This window comes from Venturia canescens, chromosome 6 (genome assembly GCF_019457755.1).
Source record: "Venturia canescens isolate UGA chromosome 6, ASM1945775v1, whole genome shotgun sequence".
Classification (NCBI taxonomy): Eukaryota; Metazoa; Arthropoda; class Insecta; order Hymenoptera; family Ichneumonidae; genus Venturia; species Venturia canescens.
In genome coordinates this window covers 4301296-4319749 of record NC_057426.1, presented here as the reverse complement: position 1 = coordinate 4319749, position 18454 = coordinate 4301296, and the positions used below count along the sequence as shown (strand labels likewise).

The 18454-nt window shown below is 43.8% G+C and overlaps 2 protein-coding genes across 8 annotated transcripts in view; one reads left to right on the top strand and one right to left on the bottom strand.

Annotated features, from left to right (window-relative positions):
* Fhos (Formin homology 2 domain containing) overlaps positions 1–18454 on the bottom strand; it is a 132492-nt gene that overhangs the window by 56340 nt on the left and 57698 nt on the right. The window lies entirely within an intron of this gene.
* Positions 4464–6601, top strand: LOC122412664 (peptidoglycan-recognition protein SC2-like). The gene is made up of 4 exons (XM_043422395.1): positions 4464–5092; positions 5560–5723; positions 5983–6145; positions 6225–6601. The coding sequence occupies exons 1-4, from the start codon at positions 5005–5007 to the stop codon at positions 6443–6445; spliced, it is 636 nt and encodes a 211-aa protein (XP_043278330.1). The 5' UTR covers positions 4464–5004; the 3' UTR covers positions 6446–6601.

The following is an 18454-nucleotide window of genomic DNA, read 5'->3' as shown; positions in this document are numbered from 1 at the left end:
TACTTGTATCTACGCGCTTAACGATATGCAACTATAAATACAAGCTGCACCGGGAGGAAGAAAAACCTGGAGATCCCGCTGCTTTCTTTTCGTTTTTACAAAATATACAAAACCAATAGTTTTCGCGACGCGGAGCGCGCGCAACGGGAAAGTGAAACAAGACTCGAGCGACTATTCTGTCGGGGCGGTTCAAATTTACTGGAATTCGATGATAAGAACGTTGCCCGGGATGCCGGAAAGAGACTCGACGCGAGCCAAGGAATACCTAACTTTTACGACACAGACCGCGAATAATGGCCGCTAAATATTGGACTTTATCGAGGACCACCGCGTACAAATCAACCATTCGATCTTGTCCGTTTGAATCTTAACACGCGTGCGACATTTTTGTAGCGTACACAGCGAGGACACGCTGCGGGTACCATTAGCTCATAAATATAGTGAGTTACTGCTGCACGAACGTGCACCAAGGTAAGGGTCAGCCTGGAGAAATCTCGCGAAGAAGGATTATGCACACCCACGTGTGCGGAGCACTTACACAGCTTTTCTGGGACTCTCCGCAGAGCATGGTACCCGAATACCGGTACTCGCTTGATATATCCTGTACATGAAACTACGGAGAAGGCGAAATAGAAAGAAAACAATGGAGAGAACGAGGGCGAGGGGAGGCAGCTCGTGGGCTGCCGTGGTGGGGCTACACGGAGATGACGGTGCTACGAACTCGCGGGTAACGTTCATGAAAGGCTAATGAAGACGTGTCGTTCGTCCGCGTGTTCCCGGAATCCCTTCGCGACCGCGCCACCACGATGGCTAACTCGGGGCTTAACGAGGCAGCGACAGAAGCTACCTATACGTACCTACCGCGTATGTATGTACAAAGTCCCACAGTTCCCTGCGTATGCCGTGCGCCGACTAGTCCTTTTGGCAGGCTTAATTGCCGATTATCTCGACCTGTTTCGATATCGATCGTCTCAGCGAGAGAACGAGAGTTCAAAATCCCTTTCGCATACGGAGAAGTACATTAATCCATAAATCTTTTTGAAGCAATGCTGTTCGCCTGAGGACTCTCATGACTGGTTGACGCCAATCGGAATGCCGCGGTCACTGAACGATTTTTCCCTGGCTCAAAATGTGTCGTGCTGAAGTTTGCGGTGTTAGAATCCAACGTGATTAACGAAAATAACACTTGCAATTGACCAATTTTTTATTTCACGAATCTTTGATGCAGACTGAAAAACTACGAATTGCAAATTAGGCAGGTAACAGAATTGGAGAATTACTGGAATTGTTGGAGAGTTTTTTCACATCGTTTCGTTGGACTCCGACGTTGCAAACTTATTCAGTGTCATGACCGAAGGTCGATAGGTTTTTCCACTGAATAATGTTTCTTTCTGCATTCCCTCTTCCCCTGAGATCAGATAACTCGTTACGTATGACGTCCGTATTTTCGCAGAGCTTTCCTATGATGAATAATTATACCGAAGGAAAGTGCACCGAGAACGATCACCTCACTTTGCTTCATTTATTATTGTGTATCAATTACGTGCGATATTCATTGAGATGAAACGTGAGACCTGAAAATTAGCTCCCTTTTCATTATTCATCGAACGTCGTGGTTTATGCATCCCATCTTCCGATAAGGTGTAACCGATGGAGCTACGAAACCACGGAATTGAGATACCCGAGGCTGAAAACCAATGACCTTTTTCCCCGCTTTCATCCGCTGCGTTACGCGGGATCGCATTGGGACGAAAAAGTTTGACACAAGCGAATCGATTGTTTGTATTCCTCTCGACAATTTCATATTTGGAAATGATCGCTCCAAATTCATTCATCCTATGTTTATTTTCATTCGTAGGAAAAAAATCTCTCGCTCTCGTTAAACTCGAATCACTCGGATGCAATTATCCAGATCAAATAAAGAAGCTCCCCGGTGTATTTCCCAATTATCGCTTCCCCATACGGAACAGTAAGGGCTTTTAACTTGCCGGATAAATATTTATTCGAACAAAAACTGCTGATCGTTTGGGCTAATCGAAAAAAATTCAGGCTCATCAATCCCAGCAACGAAGGGAGCTTTGCGGAACGGTTGCCTTTTCACGCTTTTCGATACACCCATCGATGCCCCATAAATGAGTGCGTACTGTGCGTAGAATAAGAAAATCATTTAGACAAATGAAATGGTTTAATATCGTACGTTAGTGTAAAGGATCATTGCTTGATGCTGTGTAGAAATAAAAAGAAAGTGTCACGAAGAGCAAAAAAAAAATAAAATTCGTCTGGTATAAAGCTCACTCGTCGACAATGTTTCTCCGACCTCGGTCCATCGTGGCACACAGGGCTTATTCGTGAAAAGAGACGCGAGAAACGTGTGCAAAGCTTTCTCGTTCGGGGAGCTTTTTTCAAATCTCCTCAGGCAGAGCCCTCGAAGCTCTCGTGCTGCCGTCCCTTTCTCTCCCTTTGGATAGTGGCCCGATCCATTTGCCGATACTCAAATGGATTTCGAAGTGTACGACGACGCGATGGGGGAACGAAATGTTGATTCGCCTACGGTCGACGCAAAACTTTTCGCAAACGCTATCCCCACGGATCCACCGCGAAATTCCCGGGATTTTCGTGGCTCTCTGTGCCTTTTTCGTTATTCTTCTCCGGAGATTTATCGTCCTTCTCGATGACGCATTGTCAGATTGAATGAAAATAAATTGATGCGTCGTTAAAATGTCCTTGTTCCGCGGTGCCTCAGTGCGCTTAACGACGCAGCGAATGAACTCACCGAGGATTTATAATGACGTCAATGCAAAATTTTATTCCAACGAAATAACGCTTTTTCGTCCTCTTTCAACAAAAGTAGGAAAATCATTACGAAAATGCCCACGACTCGGCGCCTGTTTTCTCATTTCATCGCGAGATCCATTCGCCCGATTTTTGACGACTCTCTTTCACCGCGTCAATCTCACTATCGAGCGAAATTCTTCTCCATCCGCATTCACAGCACACTATACATGGAAACCAGATAGCCACGAGGAATGCTAATTACCGCGACGACCGGTATACAAAGGATTTCCCTGGTGAATCGTGTGACGAGAGCTCACAATGTGTGCGCGTCTACACAGAAAATGTCAGTAATTTCCTTTCGAGATTTAAACCTGAATGAAACGTTGATAGAGCGACTCGCTTGTTTTATGAATGGGCATAAATATCTATTTTATACGCGATTAAACTACTCGAATAATCGCAGAGTTTCGCTACCTCGTCGTGCCGCGCACGTAGCCACTAACCATGGAAAGTAAAAGCGCGTATAGTGAGGTTTCAAAAATCAGTACAGGCTCACGTGTCAAGCGGTTCCTACTGGCTTCCTTCGATCGGAAGAAAATAACGAGAGTACTGCAAAGTTCCCTGCTGTGCATTATTTCAGGGAATAATCAGCAATGGAGAATGGAGGAAGTGAAATCGAATCAATGCCAGAGCTACCAATCCCCAGTCAAAATCCTGTGAAATTCGCAAACAAGAATCTCCCGCTCTCCTGCTCCCTTTATTATTAGTTTTTGCGTCAACTCCTTCTCTCGTCATAAAAGACACGCCGAAGGCGAACAAAAGGACGGAGGGACTCAAGGGCTCTGCTGGCCCGGGCGCGCGTTTACACGCAGTAAAAAAGAATCGTTGCTGCAATTTCTGTGGCCAAACGACACACTCTCCGCCGTTTGAACACATGCATAAGTAAGTCTGTGCATTTGTACGACTAAAATATACGTATGTGAGCTAAACCGGTTGTGCGGAAGGAGAATCGACTTGGTGCACCTGTACCGATACCTAAGATCGGCAACACCGATATTTGCACCAATAATTTCGATAAACATTGCCAAATATCCAAATAATTGGTATTTTTCCGGTGAGTGTTATTAATTACGCAAATAATTTGTATTTGATAGCAAAAGTATGGAGATTTGTCTAATTAATTGACTTTTTGTAATTTCAATTATTTTAAGATTTTTTCATTTTCCGATGTTCTAAAAGTTTTAAGGTGCAGAAAGTATATGTGAAGTCGCGATAACGACTGGAGACGAATACGTTTAATGTTTACATACAATAATGTCGATAACGAGTCGCCACTGGAATGTCTCGGTAAACAGAGCCTCGAAAGAACTTCATAAGTGTGAAACTTTTATAATTTCTGATTAGATTCTCGTAAAATTACTTGAAGCGTAATAATTATGCTAGGAGTTTATTTGGTCAGCTGGCTTACTCGTGGTACTGTGCAGAGTTTCGCATGGCAAAACGAGGTACTTTAAAAACAGTTGAAATTGTTTGTTTTTTCATTTCTGCAATTTTGTATGTTTTTTTTTCGGGAAAGGAAAAGCAAGGAATTTTTTTTTTTTTTCAAAATATTTTAAAAAGGAGAAATTACGAAAGAATTACATTTCTTTATTTTTACATTGGATTAAAATTGCAGTAAGAAAGAATTTTTTGCCAGTTTTTGAAAGGCACCTCATTGAGCCACGAGGAAATTTTTTATTTTTTCAATATTACAATAAATTTCAGTAAGTTTTTCGGCGTTTGAGAGCCAGTAATAGATACTTCTTAATAGTATATTACACACCTAGGGAGGGAAAGTACACTCCCGTGGAATGTATACGATTTTTCTGTCTTGGAGGGCAGAAAAATAATATGTTTGCTCCGGTCCCTCTTTAGAAATATTTTTTTATAGCACGTCTAGTACATGTGCCGAATATTTCGTCAATGTTTACCGAACGATTGACGCACATCCAAAATCGAATTTTAATCATACACGTGTAGTACAGAATAGCTGGAAACATGTAAAAACATTATCTCCGTTGCTCATTCGATCGGAATAAAATATTCTGAGCCTCTAAGAGGGGGAAGTCTCATGCACGCGCTGTACTAATACCATCAAACAATTTTCAATTATATGTTCTCGTGTCTGACGACAACTTGCCTAATTATCGTGGAAGAATCGCTCAGCGCTGCTTGAACTCTCAATTCGAAATGTTCGATCTTAAAACAGTTTTGTTAATAATTTTACCCATCGTTTGCATCGAGGGACAAGAGATCGAAAGACCCCTTGGAATTAAAGGTAATGATTGAAAATTATCAAATAATTGTGACGACAATTACGAGAAAATGATATCAAAAAATTTTCTTGAAAAATGAAAACGAGTAAAATAATTGAGACGGAAAGCTCGTTGAAAAATTTCCTTGAAAGAACAGTTCTCAAGTGTCACGTTCAATCGTTAACCTTCCTGTAAACATTCGAAAATTCTACAATATTTTTCAAAATATATTAATAACCGTGGTCGTTACGTTTCATGCAAATCTAGAAAAAAAATTCAATATCAATGATACGTCAATTGGAATTTTTAAAATAACGACGTTCATCGTTGAAAACGCACGCGAAACTGTGCACTTTTTCATTTCCACTGTGCCGAGACTGCCGAGTATGGGATGGGGAATTATATTGAAATTTTGGATTTGAATACTCGGGAAAAATTGCTGGTCCAAAAAATTCTGAATATCGATAAACTTTTATTTTTCATGATGAAGACAAACCGAATATCATCACGAGAGCAGAATGGGGTGCAAGGGAACCAACACAACACAGTACGATAGCGCTGCAAACACCAGTTACCAAAGTCATTGTTCATCACACAACTAAAGAGAGTTGCACTTCGAAGGTTCAATGCATTGAAGCAATGAAAGCTACGCAGGTAATATTTATATGTATGCTGGCTAAGGTGAGCTGCTGCAAGGAAAAAAGAATGACGAATTTCACGACGATGAGATTTTGAAATTCAAATTCATGTTAAAATTTTCGTACGATATTTTTGAGATTTCGAATCGAGCCCTACGAAAATAAATCATTTAAAAATTGCACGTCGATTTTGATCAGCTTCTTCGTCTCTCGTAGTTTTTAATTGAAGCATTTTTCTTTGTGTCTTCAAACTGTTGTTTTTTTAATGATCGAAGAATTATCTCATGGACCATCGCGGCATGAGCGACGTAAGCTACAACTTTTACGTCGGTGAAGACGGCAACGTTTACGAAGGTCGTGGCTGGGACGTCGCTGGAGATCATGTGCTACAAGAAAAACACGAGAGTATCGGGATCTGCTTAATAGGCAGTTTTCGGAGTAAGTTATACTTTCATTCACATCGAATCTCAAATGCAACAGCACAAAACGTCGAGTAACGGATAATTTTTTGCTTCAGGTCGTGAACCCAACGAAGCAGCAGTGAATGCCGTCCACGATCTCATAGCTGATGGTGTTGCTTTGGGAAAAATAACTCGGACGTATCGTTTATTAAGCTATTACGAAGTGTCCCTAGGAAATTCTCGTTCTAAATCCAAGAATTCTAAATTAACGAAATTAGTGCAATCCTGGCCGCACGGGAAGAATCACTGGACACCGCACGCGATCAGACTTAGGTAGAAGAATATTTTTTCATTTCTGTATTGATCGTATGCTACAGGAATCAAAATGGTGTTAAAAAAATAGAAAAAAAATATGAGTGATTACGAAATCGAAGCGAAATAACAGCTTTTAGACCGGCGTTCACTTTTATAATAATTAAAAAATTTCCGTAGCGACAGAAATAAAGTGATCGATCATTTTTTAAAAACCATCGAAGTATATATCACGTATATATTGAAGTTGAAGAAAGATCCGAGGTGGAAAGGCATAGCCTCGCGATAACGAGACCGTCTCGAACGTGGGCGCGCGATCATCGTTTCTCCCGGATGCTTTTCGTCTCTGTCGATACAGAGCTCGTCCTCGCACCGATCCAATTAACTCTCCTTGCCTTCCAGCAAACCCCTACGAATCTTCGTCTCATTGCTCCCGATGGACGCGATGAAAGGAGAAGAAATAATGGAGGAAGGCGAGAGCGAGCGAGAGAAAAGTATAACGATGCAGATATATACGAAGGAAGGTTAAAATACAAGGGTGAGTCGGTTGATGTGATGAGAGCGCGGTTCACGCTGGCCAGAGAGTGCCTAACACGTTCCGTCACACTTTTATCCAGAAAAAAGAGAAAAGCTTTATAACATGAAAAGGTCAAAATGAAAGATTGTGTCGATTGCGTAAAAAGTTCGATTAATCACAGCAAATGGAAGAGCAGAATTCCGGAGGTCAAAATTTCAAATTGAATTTCAAGGAATACCGATTTTTCTTTTCATTTTTCGAAAAAGCTCCTCGACTCCTAAACGAAGAAGCCCCCAATTCGTTATCTCATTGAAATTTTCAAAGATGTTGACAGGCCAGTCGAGTATGCGCCTCTAAAGGGAAACGTTTCGAACGAATATCCTCTCCGCGGTTGGAGAGATCTTGTGCAAGATCGTAGAAGATGAAAAAGTAGGAGAAGCGTCTCATCTCGAAAGCGCTGCGAAATTTCGTATACAACGGTAGTAGAGGAGCGAAGTAGCCGCAGTGGCGAGCATATAGACGACAGTCGATGGCCGGAAGCTTGTTTGCGAAAGTCTGCTTACTTTTATTGCCACTTGGAGTGTCGTCCCTTGAGGATGAGAGAGAGAGAGAGAGAGAGAGAGAGAGAGAGAGAGAGAGAGAGAGAGAGAGAGAGAGAGAGAGAGAGAGAGAGAGAGAGAGAGAGAGAGAGAGAGAGAGAGAGAGAGAGAGCGAGGGGAGGGGAGAAGGAAGAGGTTATATATGTCGTCCTGGCACCCTCGAACAAGGAGCAAATTCTTTGGATCTCATCCCTTTCCGTCGGTTGTAGGTTTGTCCAAAGTACTATCTTGCTCTCTCCCTCTCTTTTCTAGACTTTCCTCTTCAAGTACTGTCATACTACTGGCTGCACACAACCCAAGACGAGTCGATTCCCGTGGGGTTTAACTGGGCCCCCGCCCGTTGCTACTACATTCGTGCTTCGCAAAAGCGACCTCGGTCTGCCTTACATTCCCTCTTTATTTCTTCTCGTTTCCTCCTCTCTTTCTCACCGTGATATCTTCACCGCAGCTCCATTTCTCCTTTTTACCGCATTTTCCACAGCCCCGGATATAGTTCGAGATGATTGTGTGCAGAGAAACAAGCGCCGTTGCGGTGCAGCTTGACGTCCAACGGCGTTGGCGCCTCTCGCCGATCCTCTGTAACCCCCTCTCACTTGCCTATGTATATTCATATTTTCCCATGAAAAAATATGTGTGCCGATATGTTATACGAACGACGAGGCGTGTACTACTTTGATGCAATTTACAATTCCGATATGGTCAAATTCCCGGGTAAAAAGGATGCACGAGCCTTCGAACCAAAGTTGCAAGATTGTCCGTAAATATAGGGTGAGATTCTTTCATCGAATAATACGTCTGTATATAACCAACGCTCGACATGAACGTATAGTTGCGCCTAAAATAGCCAGTTCTCGTCTCAAATCTCGATTCCATAAAACGAACCTGGCATTATCCTTCTTTGACCAATTTCGACGTGATTCCTTCGGGTTCTTTTGCACATACGGGGCTCGAATAAGATGAACTTTGTTGAAGAGGTGATGAAAATACTTGAAAAAGTTGACCACGATGTGAAAATCATTGATCAAAATAACAATAAGAGCAAGAAAAATGGTTTTATCTCAAGGGATTTCGGACAACGACTCACTCAGCGACAGAATTTTCACTCAATGCCGCCCCCCTGTGCGCGGTGAGATGGCGAGTAGAGCAATATCGAGGAAATTGATGTCAGGCGATTCTACCTGATTACCCAAAATGCATTACGGCTTCTCTCATCAGAAAATCCAACGGAATTGGCGGGAAAAAACATGAGCGATGTCAGGTGGGTGAACGGAGGTTGCTCTCGGTTGCGAGTCCTCACGTGACGAGAAGGATTGGGACGTGAGTTATCGAAGGTAGGAAATTATTCTGAGGGCGATGAACCACGTGCATCGTCTCCGAGGCGCTTTCTCAACTGGAGGAACGTCCCAATATTTTCTTCCGAGTCATTTGGTAAATGGAGTATCGATAATTAATCGAGTCTGAGCATAAAAAGAGCACAGCGAGTCATGGATAAGTTGTCCCGAGGGAGGAAAAATGCAAAACGAATGAAGGCATCGCACGAGCGAGGGAATAAGATGAGAAATAAGAAATGGAGGGGAAGGAGGAAGAGTTTCTGCGGCGCAGCTGCGGCGCTAGAACTCTCTGTAACAGGCGTAAGGCTCTTCGTGATGTCTAGAGTTCCAGAGCTCTCCTCCTATGGGATAGCTAGCAGAAAGCACAATGGAGAGAAGAAAAAGCGATAAAGATAGAGCAAGGATAAAACGACGGAGGAGCGGGATAGAATCAAAGGGAAAGCAACAGAGAACGAAGAGGAACGAGAGAGAGAGAGAGAGAGAGAGAGAGAAAGAGAGAAAAAGGATGTTTCTATGCGCAGCAAACTTTCCTTCTCTGCCTTATATTTTCAGTACCGCGGCGTCTTTTCTCTGTGCTCGAGATATACTCCCTGCTCCACCGACACTCTTACTGCTTCTGGTGGTTCTCTGCTCTAGTACTTTGCTGCTTCAGAAAAAATGCTCACCTCTCTCCTCTCCCTCGGCCACCGCGTTCACTTTTATACCTTGCTTAAGTTAACGCTTCGAGTGGATAGTCGTTAAGCGCTCTTTTTTCATAATCCACCAACTTTTCCATTTTCACGCCACGAACAAAGTTTCAATCGGAGAAATTATTCAGTACCTTTCTTTCTTCTCCCTCCCTCTCCTCTGGAGCTTCTCTCCTCTTTCTTTTCGAATCGCTTTCTCGATCAGTAAGAGAACTCACCGATGGGCTCGCTTAACGAGATTAATCGATACCATTTTGATCGGGCAGGACGATAGAGACGGGAGATTTGTCGAGTGATCTCATCTCTCGTTATACGTCAAAAACAACGAAACAGAAACCACATTAAAACTCTTGATGCGCAACATTCATGCAGTGGGAAATAATAAATGCAGTTTCACTATCCCCTGCTTTTTTGAGCGCCGTAAAAAATGCGTAAGATCTTCATCACGAGCACAGGCTTAATCGTGTGTCGGAGCAACTGGAATTCTCACCCGTTTCGTGCCAGCAACGTCGACGTAATTATGAAAAATGTTTGCACCGGAGCCAAGTTAGTGATCTTGTGATTTTTCATGTAATTCTAAGGATTCGGTCACGTTTTCATAATACTTGTATAAAATTAGCTGCAAATGCGTTTACGGAACGGACATTTACAAAATAGCGTACTGAGTGAAAAAAAATCCATAAACTAGACAATAAAAGTTAATATAGAGCTGAGTTTATCCACTCAGAATTGCGGGCCGTTGAGCTGGATCACGATCTTTTCTGACCCAGATACCCAGCCTTTTGTCCGATGGATTACTTTTTATTATTGAATTTCATATAAATGTTCATTGTCACATAACAGGCAGGCCACGAAGTCTGAAAATTTACAGCCAGTTTCCCTACTATTTTCCAGACGAAACATTATTCATCGCGAAGTGTTCTCGAATTATTGAAACGAGAATGGTGTCCGATTTTCGGGGTCAACGAGCACGTACCTTTTTCAAACTTTCCACGTGATTCCCTGTTTCTTACCCTCTCGTTGCCTCATCCTTTAAACTTTGTTCACACGCATGCGCTCGGCGCACATGGCCGCATAACGCCTTTCGCTAATATTTATGCCAGCAATAGCACATTCACGCAGCTCGTAAATTAAATAGTAACGAGGCAACGGGCTTAATCCAGCGCGATTAGTTTTTCGTTGCAACGAAGCAAAATTCCGTAATAAATAGCGTACGCGTCCGCGCCGCGCGTAGTTGCAGAAATTGTTTCGCCCCGCAAAGGTCTTTGCCCTCATGTAAATACGATTATAGTTTCGAATGTGATATGCAATAGATCGCGGACGTGGAATTGCGAGCGTCGCGGCCCCGAGTCGCCGTGAAGAAATACGCACGTGAACCTACGGTTTGTACTTCACAGCTATAATCAATCCCAATTATTACATCAACCCATATTAACCGAACTGTAATTCGATTAATCCATTGCAGAAAAATCGTTGAAATATCGATCCTCGCAATGATTTCTAAAGTGCGTTCTGCTAAGGTCTGTTTTTCCCCCGAGTGAAATGAACCAACGACGGAAAATCCGTTTTTTTTTTTTTTTTTTTTTTTTTTTTCATTTTACATTTCGGAGGATCGACTTTGGTGAACTCAGCGCCACACGCGCGCGCACACACACACAAACGTGCATTGACAAAGTGTACATCGAGAATGAGTTGACTTCCATTCGAATTAAGAACTTTGGAGCAAGAGTTCACGAGTAAACTTGGCCGAGCTTCCCTGCTTTTCGAGGCTCGCAAAGAGGATCGTGGATAAGCTTCGAAAACGAGAGTTCTCAAAATGTCCTGGGGTTAAGAGAAACAGCGGAAGGAAGCCGCACACTCGGAGGCACACATGCATCAATATATGCGTACATAGCTGAAGTGGAGGAACGCCGGTAGAGCATAGAAACTCGCTATATAAAACGGATATCGTTGGAAGCCTCTCGAAGATAATATTATGTTCTCTCTTCCGCAGTGAACTCGAATATCCCTTGGAAAATAATTTAGCATGCGAGGATGCGCGGAGAACTCGGCTAAACACGGTATTTGCAAGTGAAAATTCATTACATCCGGAGCTTACGAGTGAATATGAGATTAGGGCAGGACGAGAACGTGACTCGGCCCTAAGCTCCTTCTATCGGCTTCGTGCATGAACTTTACGCAAGAGGGACGATGCGGACGAGGCTTTTGTCGTGCACCCGATTCTGATCGGCCTTATTCGAGGCCAACCGCACAGAGGGCCCTTTCCATATATTTATTTATGAATATAGCGGCTACGCGTGTATACACATACGTATACGCAGTGGATCAATGCACGATCGTGCTGAATAAGACATAAATTCTGCTCCGCCGGAATAGAGCACGAAGCAGCGGCAGTGCTGGCGAGTAAACTGTAGCGAAAAACTGTGAGAACCATCGTCCCACGAAGAGGCCGGAGATTCAGTGACGAGAAGTGTGTGCGCGCGGGCGCGCCAAAGCGTGTCGGTGAAATGGAGAGATAAAGTGAAGCGCAGAAGAATAAAGCGATCTGAGATGCGAAGCAGTGGGAATATAGGAAGAAAAGAATATATTTATAAAAGCGTAGAAATGGAGGAGGCCGGGCCTCACGGCAGACTCCCAGGCGCGATGCGCCCTGAGAATAGATCGTGGAACCTAGTTATGCGATTTATTCCGAGACTCTACTGCTCCTCCGTTCGTACAGAGAGGCCAGGTCGAATATGTTCCGCGAGCGCGACACGCGCCAAGGCAAAGTGACGAGGGCACTGCTGCCTCACTTTTATATCTCACAGTGTGACTGTACGTCGACGATGTTTCGAAAAAGGATGCAGGATGACGGGCTCGCGTCGCGACTGGAGCCGGAAAACAGTAGGGTGGGAAAATATGCGTGTGCTCGAGGAAAAAGCGTCTTTTTATCTCGCTCCCCCCTCCCGCGGTCTTTTCCGTCTTTTACTTTACTTCGTATCAGTAAATTTTTATCTCCCACTCATATTTTATTCACATTCGTCTCGGGCATCAGTCTCTTTCTTCGCTCTTGAATATTGTACGTAGGATTGAAACTGGTGGATTGTCGCTGCTAATTTGGCCGATGGATTTCGCGGAAGCTCCAACTTTTTCTTCCAATAGATTCGTCCGTCAGACTCGAAGGGCACAGAGTTGAGTCGCTCCGCGACACTCGGCACAATCGATGTCTACTTTCGTCGAACCGCTTCGATAGGAGAGAAAAATAGCAGCGGATGAGAAGATGGATAGATTGAGAGCTGGAACGAAGCGAGGGACGCCGCTGCTGCGTGCACTACACCGCGAAAAACGATTTATTCTAAATGTAACTGTAGTGACGCGAACCGGAGGGATGTGAGAGCAGACTCGCTGACAAGAAAGCAGCATTGAACGAGCTCGGTTGGAAGCTCATAGTTTTTGCTGCTCCCATCGATCCCTCTCCCCGCGCCTGCTCATGTAATTACCCTTTCAGCGTGCACGTGCTTCCCCCTTTACAGGATGACCAAGCGACGAAATAATGTTACGGGCGGCGCAGCGTATCGATAAACACGCTGGCAAATATTTCACAAGAAAGTGTAAAAATCACGGAATTAAGAAATAAACGGAGTCGAGTCTGGGCAGGAATGAACCAATAATTGTTTGCCTCGGTGGAGCAGTTTGCGTCGGATCGAATTTCCAACATCTGTGCCTCCCTCGTTTTCTCGTATTTTACTAACAAAATTTAACCAGCTATTGTGATACGCAGGTGGAAAGAACGGGGGGAAAGAGGTCGGATAACCAGGGCTAACGAAGCAGCTATTATTGAAACAGCGAACATCTGAGTCAGCCTTTGTGAAAAGGCAAGCGCAAGGTTGAAAGCTTTTATTTCTGTTTATCCACCATATCTATACAAAGTTGAGCATTATATTTTCACGCTTCTCTCCTCCAATTCGCGCAGCGAACACAACTTCGTGAAAAACAAATGAAAGTTAAAAGTCAGAAGTAAACGGGCGGAACGTGGAGATCGAGCCAACGCGATGTAACCAGGGGAATGAGTGGGAGCAGGGTGCGTTTGGAAAATAGAAGTTCTTTGAGATACGCTCGGCACAGAGAATTTTGGCGTGTCTCAACGCATGTTACTGGGTTAATATCGTCGCAGCTGTTGCCGCTAGTTCATTGCTCCAAATCTTTATTCTCCAAGCAAAAGTTAAACCGTTATTAATTCAAGCAGAAACAGGCAAACAAAATTCCAATAATTCATACCTTACGCACCTAAATATATCGAGTTCAAAAAGCAGCAATTAATTAGTTTCTTCCGTGTGACAAAAAATAATCAAGTTCACGGGAGAATAAAGAAGACAAAAAATAAAATTGGTGTTTCATCACTGCGTGATTGGATTCCTCGAGCGCGATCAGTGAATTTCTGGGTTCGGTGTAGACACGAACGCGCGCAGGCATTCGTGTACGACGCGTGCATAAAATATGGGTAACGAACGAAAGCGCCGGAGCATCTCTCCACCACAATAAATTTCTTGGCTCGTGGCTCCGCGGCCTTCTTCGGTCGCGGGCCGGCTCATAGGCTCTCAAGTTTCGCTAATAAAACATGGAGTCTTTAAATCGACAAGGTCGATCAGTTTCCGCACCACCACCGGCGAAAGTGATTAATCAATGTTTGCTTAATGCCCACCAGCTATCGGGGATTATATTTGTACGCGTGTGCAATTACGTTTTCAACGACGGGCCATTATTTCGTGACGAATGTCTGGAATTTGATTGTTTTCGATAAAAATATGAGGCGAGTACGATGACGAACATTCGAATCTATAGATACGACGATCGGAGGAGCAGTTTTGTTGTTTTACATTGACTACTAATTCGTTCATTTTTATTGTGAGAGATGCTGATAAAAAATGAGAGTCGGAAAGAGCTCGGTAGGAGAGAAAATGAAAAAAATAGTAATTGGCAATGATTCTTCGATGGAGCTTTTCGTGCGAAGAGGAGCAAAAAGTAGTTTATCGAATGATGAAATCCGTTGAACAGGAAGCACCGTAATACCTATACTTGAAAGTTAGAACCCGCGAGATTCGAAACAACATCACATCTGATTGGTACAAGCGAGGAAAAGTTGGCAGAAAGCACGCGGAAGTGAGGGATCGAATGGACGAGAAGAGTCGAGTGAAAAAAACGTGGCAACATTAGGAAATTGGGATTTCCGGAGAGGCCGCGCCGGGTCGTGCGCGCCTTTCTCCGGCGCGAGCGCGCGCGCGCGCGCGAATCCGAACGAATGGAAATGGAACAAGAGCATCGAAACTCGAGAAGCCCTCTCGGCACAAAGACGTACGTACTACACCCACCACTGCGCCGTCATCGTACTAGAGCCTCTCGCGAAAGTAGATCGAAGTTAAGTGGTCGTATGGCAAAAGGCTTTTAACGAGTACGGATCGAATCACCCGATAGAACGAGAGAAAAAGAAAGAAAAAAGGCAGATAAAGAGATAAATAGGGAGGGAGGAAGAGAGAAAGGAAAATACTGCATCGCGCGCTCCGTTGTACCTGACGTAGACTTGGCTACGTACAGGTAAAACGAGCAGCGAGATCTGAGCTTGATCAGCAGTAGATTGGCAGCTCTATACGGTGACACGTTCCGCCGTCCCTCTTCCTTTTTCCCCCTTTCCCCTTCCTTCTCACCGGCCCTTTTTGTTCCCCACTTTTTCCCCCTTTTTCCTCGATCTTCCTCTTTATACGTGTCTGTCTCTCGACACTCCTCGCCTCCATGTATCCAGCAGAGGAGTTGGCGCGAGTCCTCCCTCCGATGATGCACTCAACAATATCCACGATGCTGGAATCAGCGTCAGCTGTTGACAGTCTCGCCAAAGCCGATCCTCCACATTAGCGAGAACTCTCATTAGCCGTTTCCGGAAATACGAAGAATCGGGTAAGGGACGTTCGAGAATGGGGGAGAACGAACTGACCCTAAAATATGTTCGAGTATGAATAAAAATTACGATGCTGAAGTTTGCAACGTCGGAATTCAACGAAAATAACATTTGTAATTGACCGAAAAACTAGGAATTGCAAATTAGACAGGTAACAGAATTGGAGAATTACTGGAATCGTTGGAGAGTTTTTTCACATCATTTCGTTGGACTCCAACGCTGCGAACTTCAGTGTCATCCGCAAAATTATGACTCGTGGACCGACTAGAAATGATGGGTCGAGTTGTAAGATTGAAGTTACCGTTAAGACAATAGAAGCCTCGATGTTCAGAAATATAATTACTGCACGATGAGCAAAATTTCACGAAAATAAAGAAAAATTTACTGTCAAGTACCGAGATATTATTGAACTTTCATAATTTACACTCTGCACACCGTGAGAATATTTCCAAACATTCGAGGTTTCTATGTCCTCCGAGTAACGAAGGTCAAATCATTCGAACACGATCAAAACGCAGAGACTTTTCGTTCTCCGAGGCCCTTTTCCCGGGTCCTCCGTCGCGTCGCGAGTTCCTCGACAGCTCTCAATTAGTAGAGATTCCACTAATTTAACCTGCTGCAGATGTAGTCTGCACTTGAAATAATGAGAAGAATAATCGCTCGCCGTTTGAACTCTGAGTTTTATGTGGCAACCCGCATGACAAAATCAAATAAAATCTTTCGAGAGCTCATCGCAATCACGAGTCTCAATCCCTTTGAATGTTCACTTTAATTATTCCCATCCAAATATACTTCCAAATACTTAATGAAGAAATCCCGTATCGCAACGGTGCAGCCTCGGAATAACGAGACTCAATAATCCGCGTCCATTACATCCAATGATCACGAATCCTTGCATGACACTGAAGAGCGTCAGAGTCCAACGAAACGATGTGAAAAAACTCTTCAACAATTCCAGTAATTCTCCAATTCTGTTACCTGCCTAATTCGCAATTCGTAGTTTTTCAGTCTACATCAATGATTCGTGAAATGAAAAATTGCTCAACTATACAGATATTATTTTCGTTAATTTCGTCGGGCTGCTCCAACGTTGCAAACTTCAGCACCGTACCCTTGCCTTCAGCCTTCAGAATTCACGTATCCGACAAAACGTTCTATAAAAAATTTGTGAATCAAATTCACAACTTTATGCCACGAAGCATAAAGCCCCCAGCTTGCCAGCCCTGGCGGAGCCCCCATTCCGTTGAAATCCTCCTCTTCTATTTTTTCTTCCACTTTTATAACGAAAAGTTGAATCTACGAGATCTCAAAGTATTCGCCAGAGTTGACTAACTTCGGTACGAGGTTGGTTAGTCATCTCTCGTCGCTGCATGCACACATACAAACAAGCAGCCACACACATCGGGGGCTCGCCATAGAAATCATGCATAGTTAGAGATAGTTATACATCGGTATAACAGGATGGGGAATAGCGTAGGTACACACACGTGGCGTTTGAAGCACGGTAAGTTCCAACGATGTATATACATCTTGAGAGACTAAACGCTCGGGCTTCTCATTGTCCCTGGTTGTTGAACCCTTGGGAGAGATTCGCGGCACGCCGTTATGTTAGCGAATATCTACACTGTATATAAACACACGTAGTGTACACAATAGCACTGTACCATTATAATTACGGGAGACAGCGCCACGATATACTCGCAACGAAGGGGCCTTACATAAGCCTCGACTGTATCGCGGAGAGGAAACTGTTCTCCTGCTGCTTTTGGCGGTATGCACACGCGCTTTTACGAACAAACACTCACGGGATTCCGTGGGGACAGCTTCCCTCATTGTCAACTCATAAATAGGGAGCCTTGTTTTTACAAATTACCGTTTTCCCTTTGAAAAATGTATTTACCTTGCAACCTCTCCGTCGCTTCGCACTCAATGTAATATTTTCGAAAGTCTTGCGAAATGTTCAACACCCTCGCTTCGAACTCCTGGACAGTTTATTTACCGTTCACTCATACTTTGGCGCGGAATAGTGCGATCCCCGTGCTGCTGTTCGCGGTTGACCATTTGACGCGCATGCTTTTCAAGCTGTCCCCCGACCCGCGAATCAATTATCAAAGAACTCCGGCCTTGTCAACTAATTCACTGTCAATCTCGACAGGCGAGTTCTAATGATTGTTGAAACGAGCAAAGTTCGAACGAGGTAATCGAGGAAGCTCGATTCTGCTGGAGAAATGATTTGGAATTGCTGCGAATAAAAAGATAAATCCGCCGGATTACAATTTTCTTTTCTCAACGTATTTGTGGAAGGAATTACGCGAAAGTGTTATTTATACCCAAAAAAGGTATGAATAAGATGAATGTTTGCACGAGTAGGTGAGCAATAGATGGAAAAACGATGGAATAATGCGCATTGTGGTGGAAGCATAGACTGTACTCCGAGAATTGAGGATGTAGAATGAATGATGTTCTTTTACAACAAGCGGAAATATAGCCGCAATCCCGAATATTGAGTCGGGTATAAACCCCGGACAAACATTTGTTCACCCTTCCACGGAACTGCTGGTCTCTCCCTGTCTCGTGTGGGCCGGAATATGCATATATATTTACGTGTACGGTATTTGTGTGAGTCAAACGAGAGACCGAACTGAATCCAGCGAGGTGTGCACGCGGAATAAAAAGTGTACGGGGAGGTGGAGTAACTCGAGATTTCGTCGGTAACGAGAGTGAGCCATGCATTTAAATGCACGCGGAAGCGCGGCGTACGCGCGCCAAAAGAAAAGAGAGCATCGCGTCTCCCTTTGTAGACGATGAATGCATCGGAAGAATTTTTATTTATTTATTGGATTAGAAAAAATGTATGCGGGTACTTTTACATGGAAATATCATTCAAGCTACAAGCCGCTTTATGAATTCATCAAAATTTACGTGTATCGAGAAGATTGGACTAGAAATAATAGGGAGCTGTCGCGTCTCAA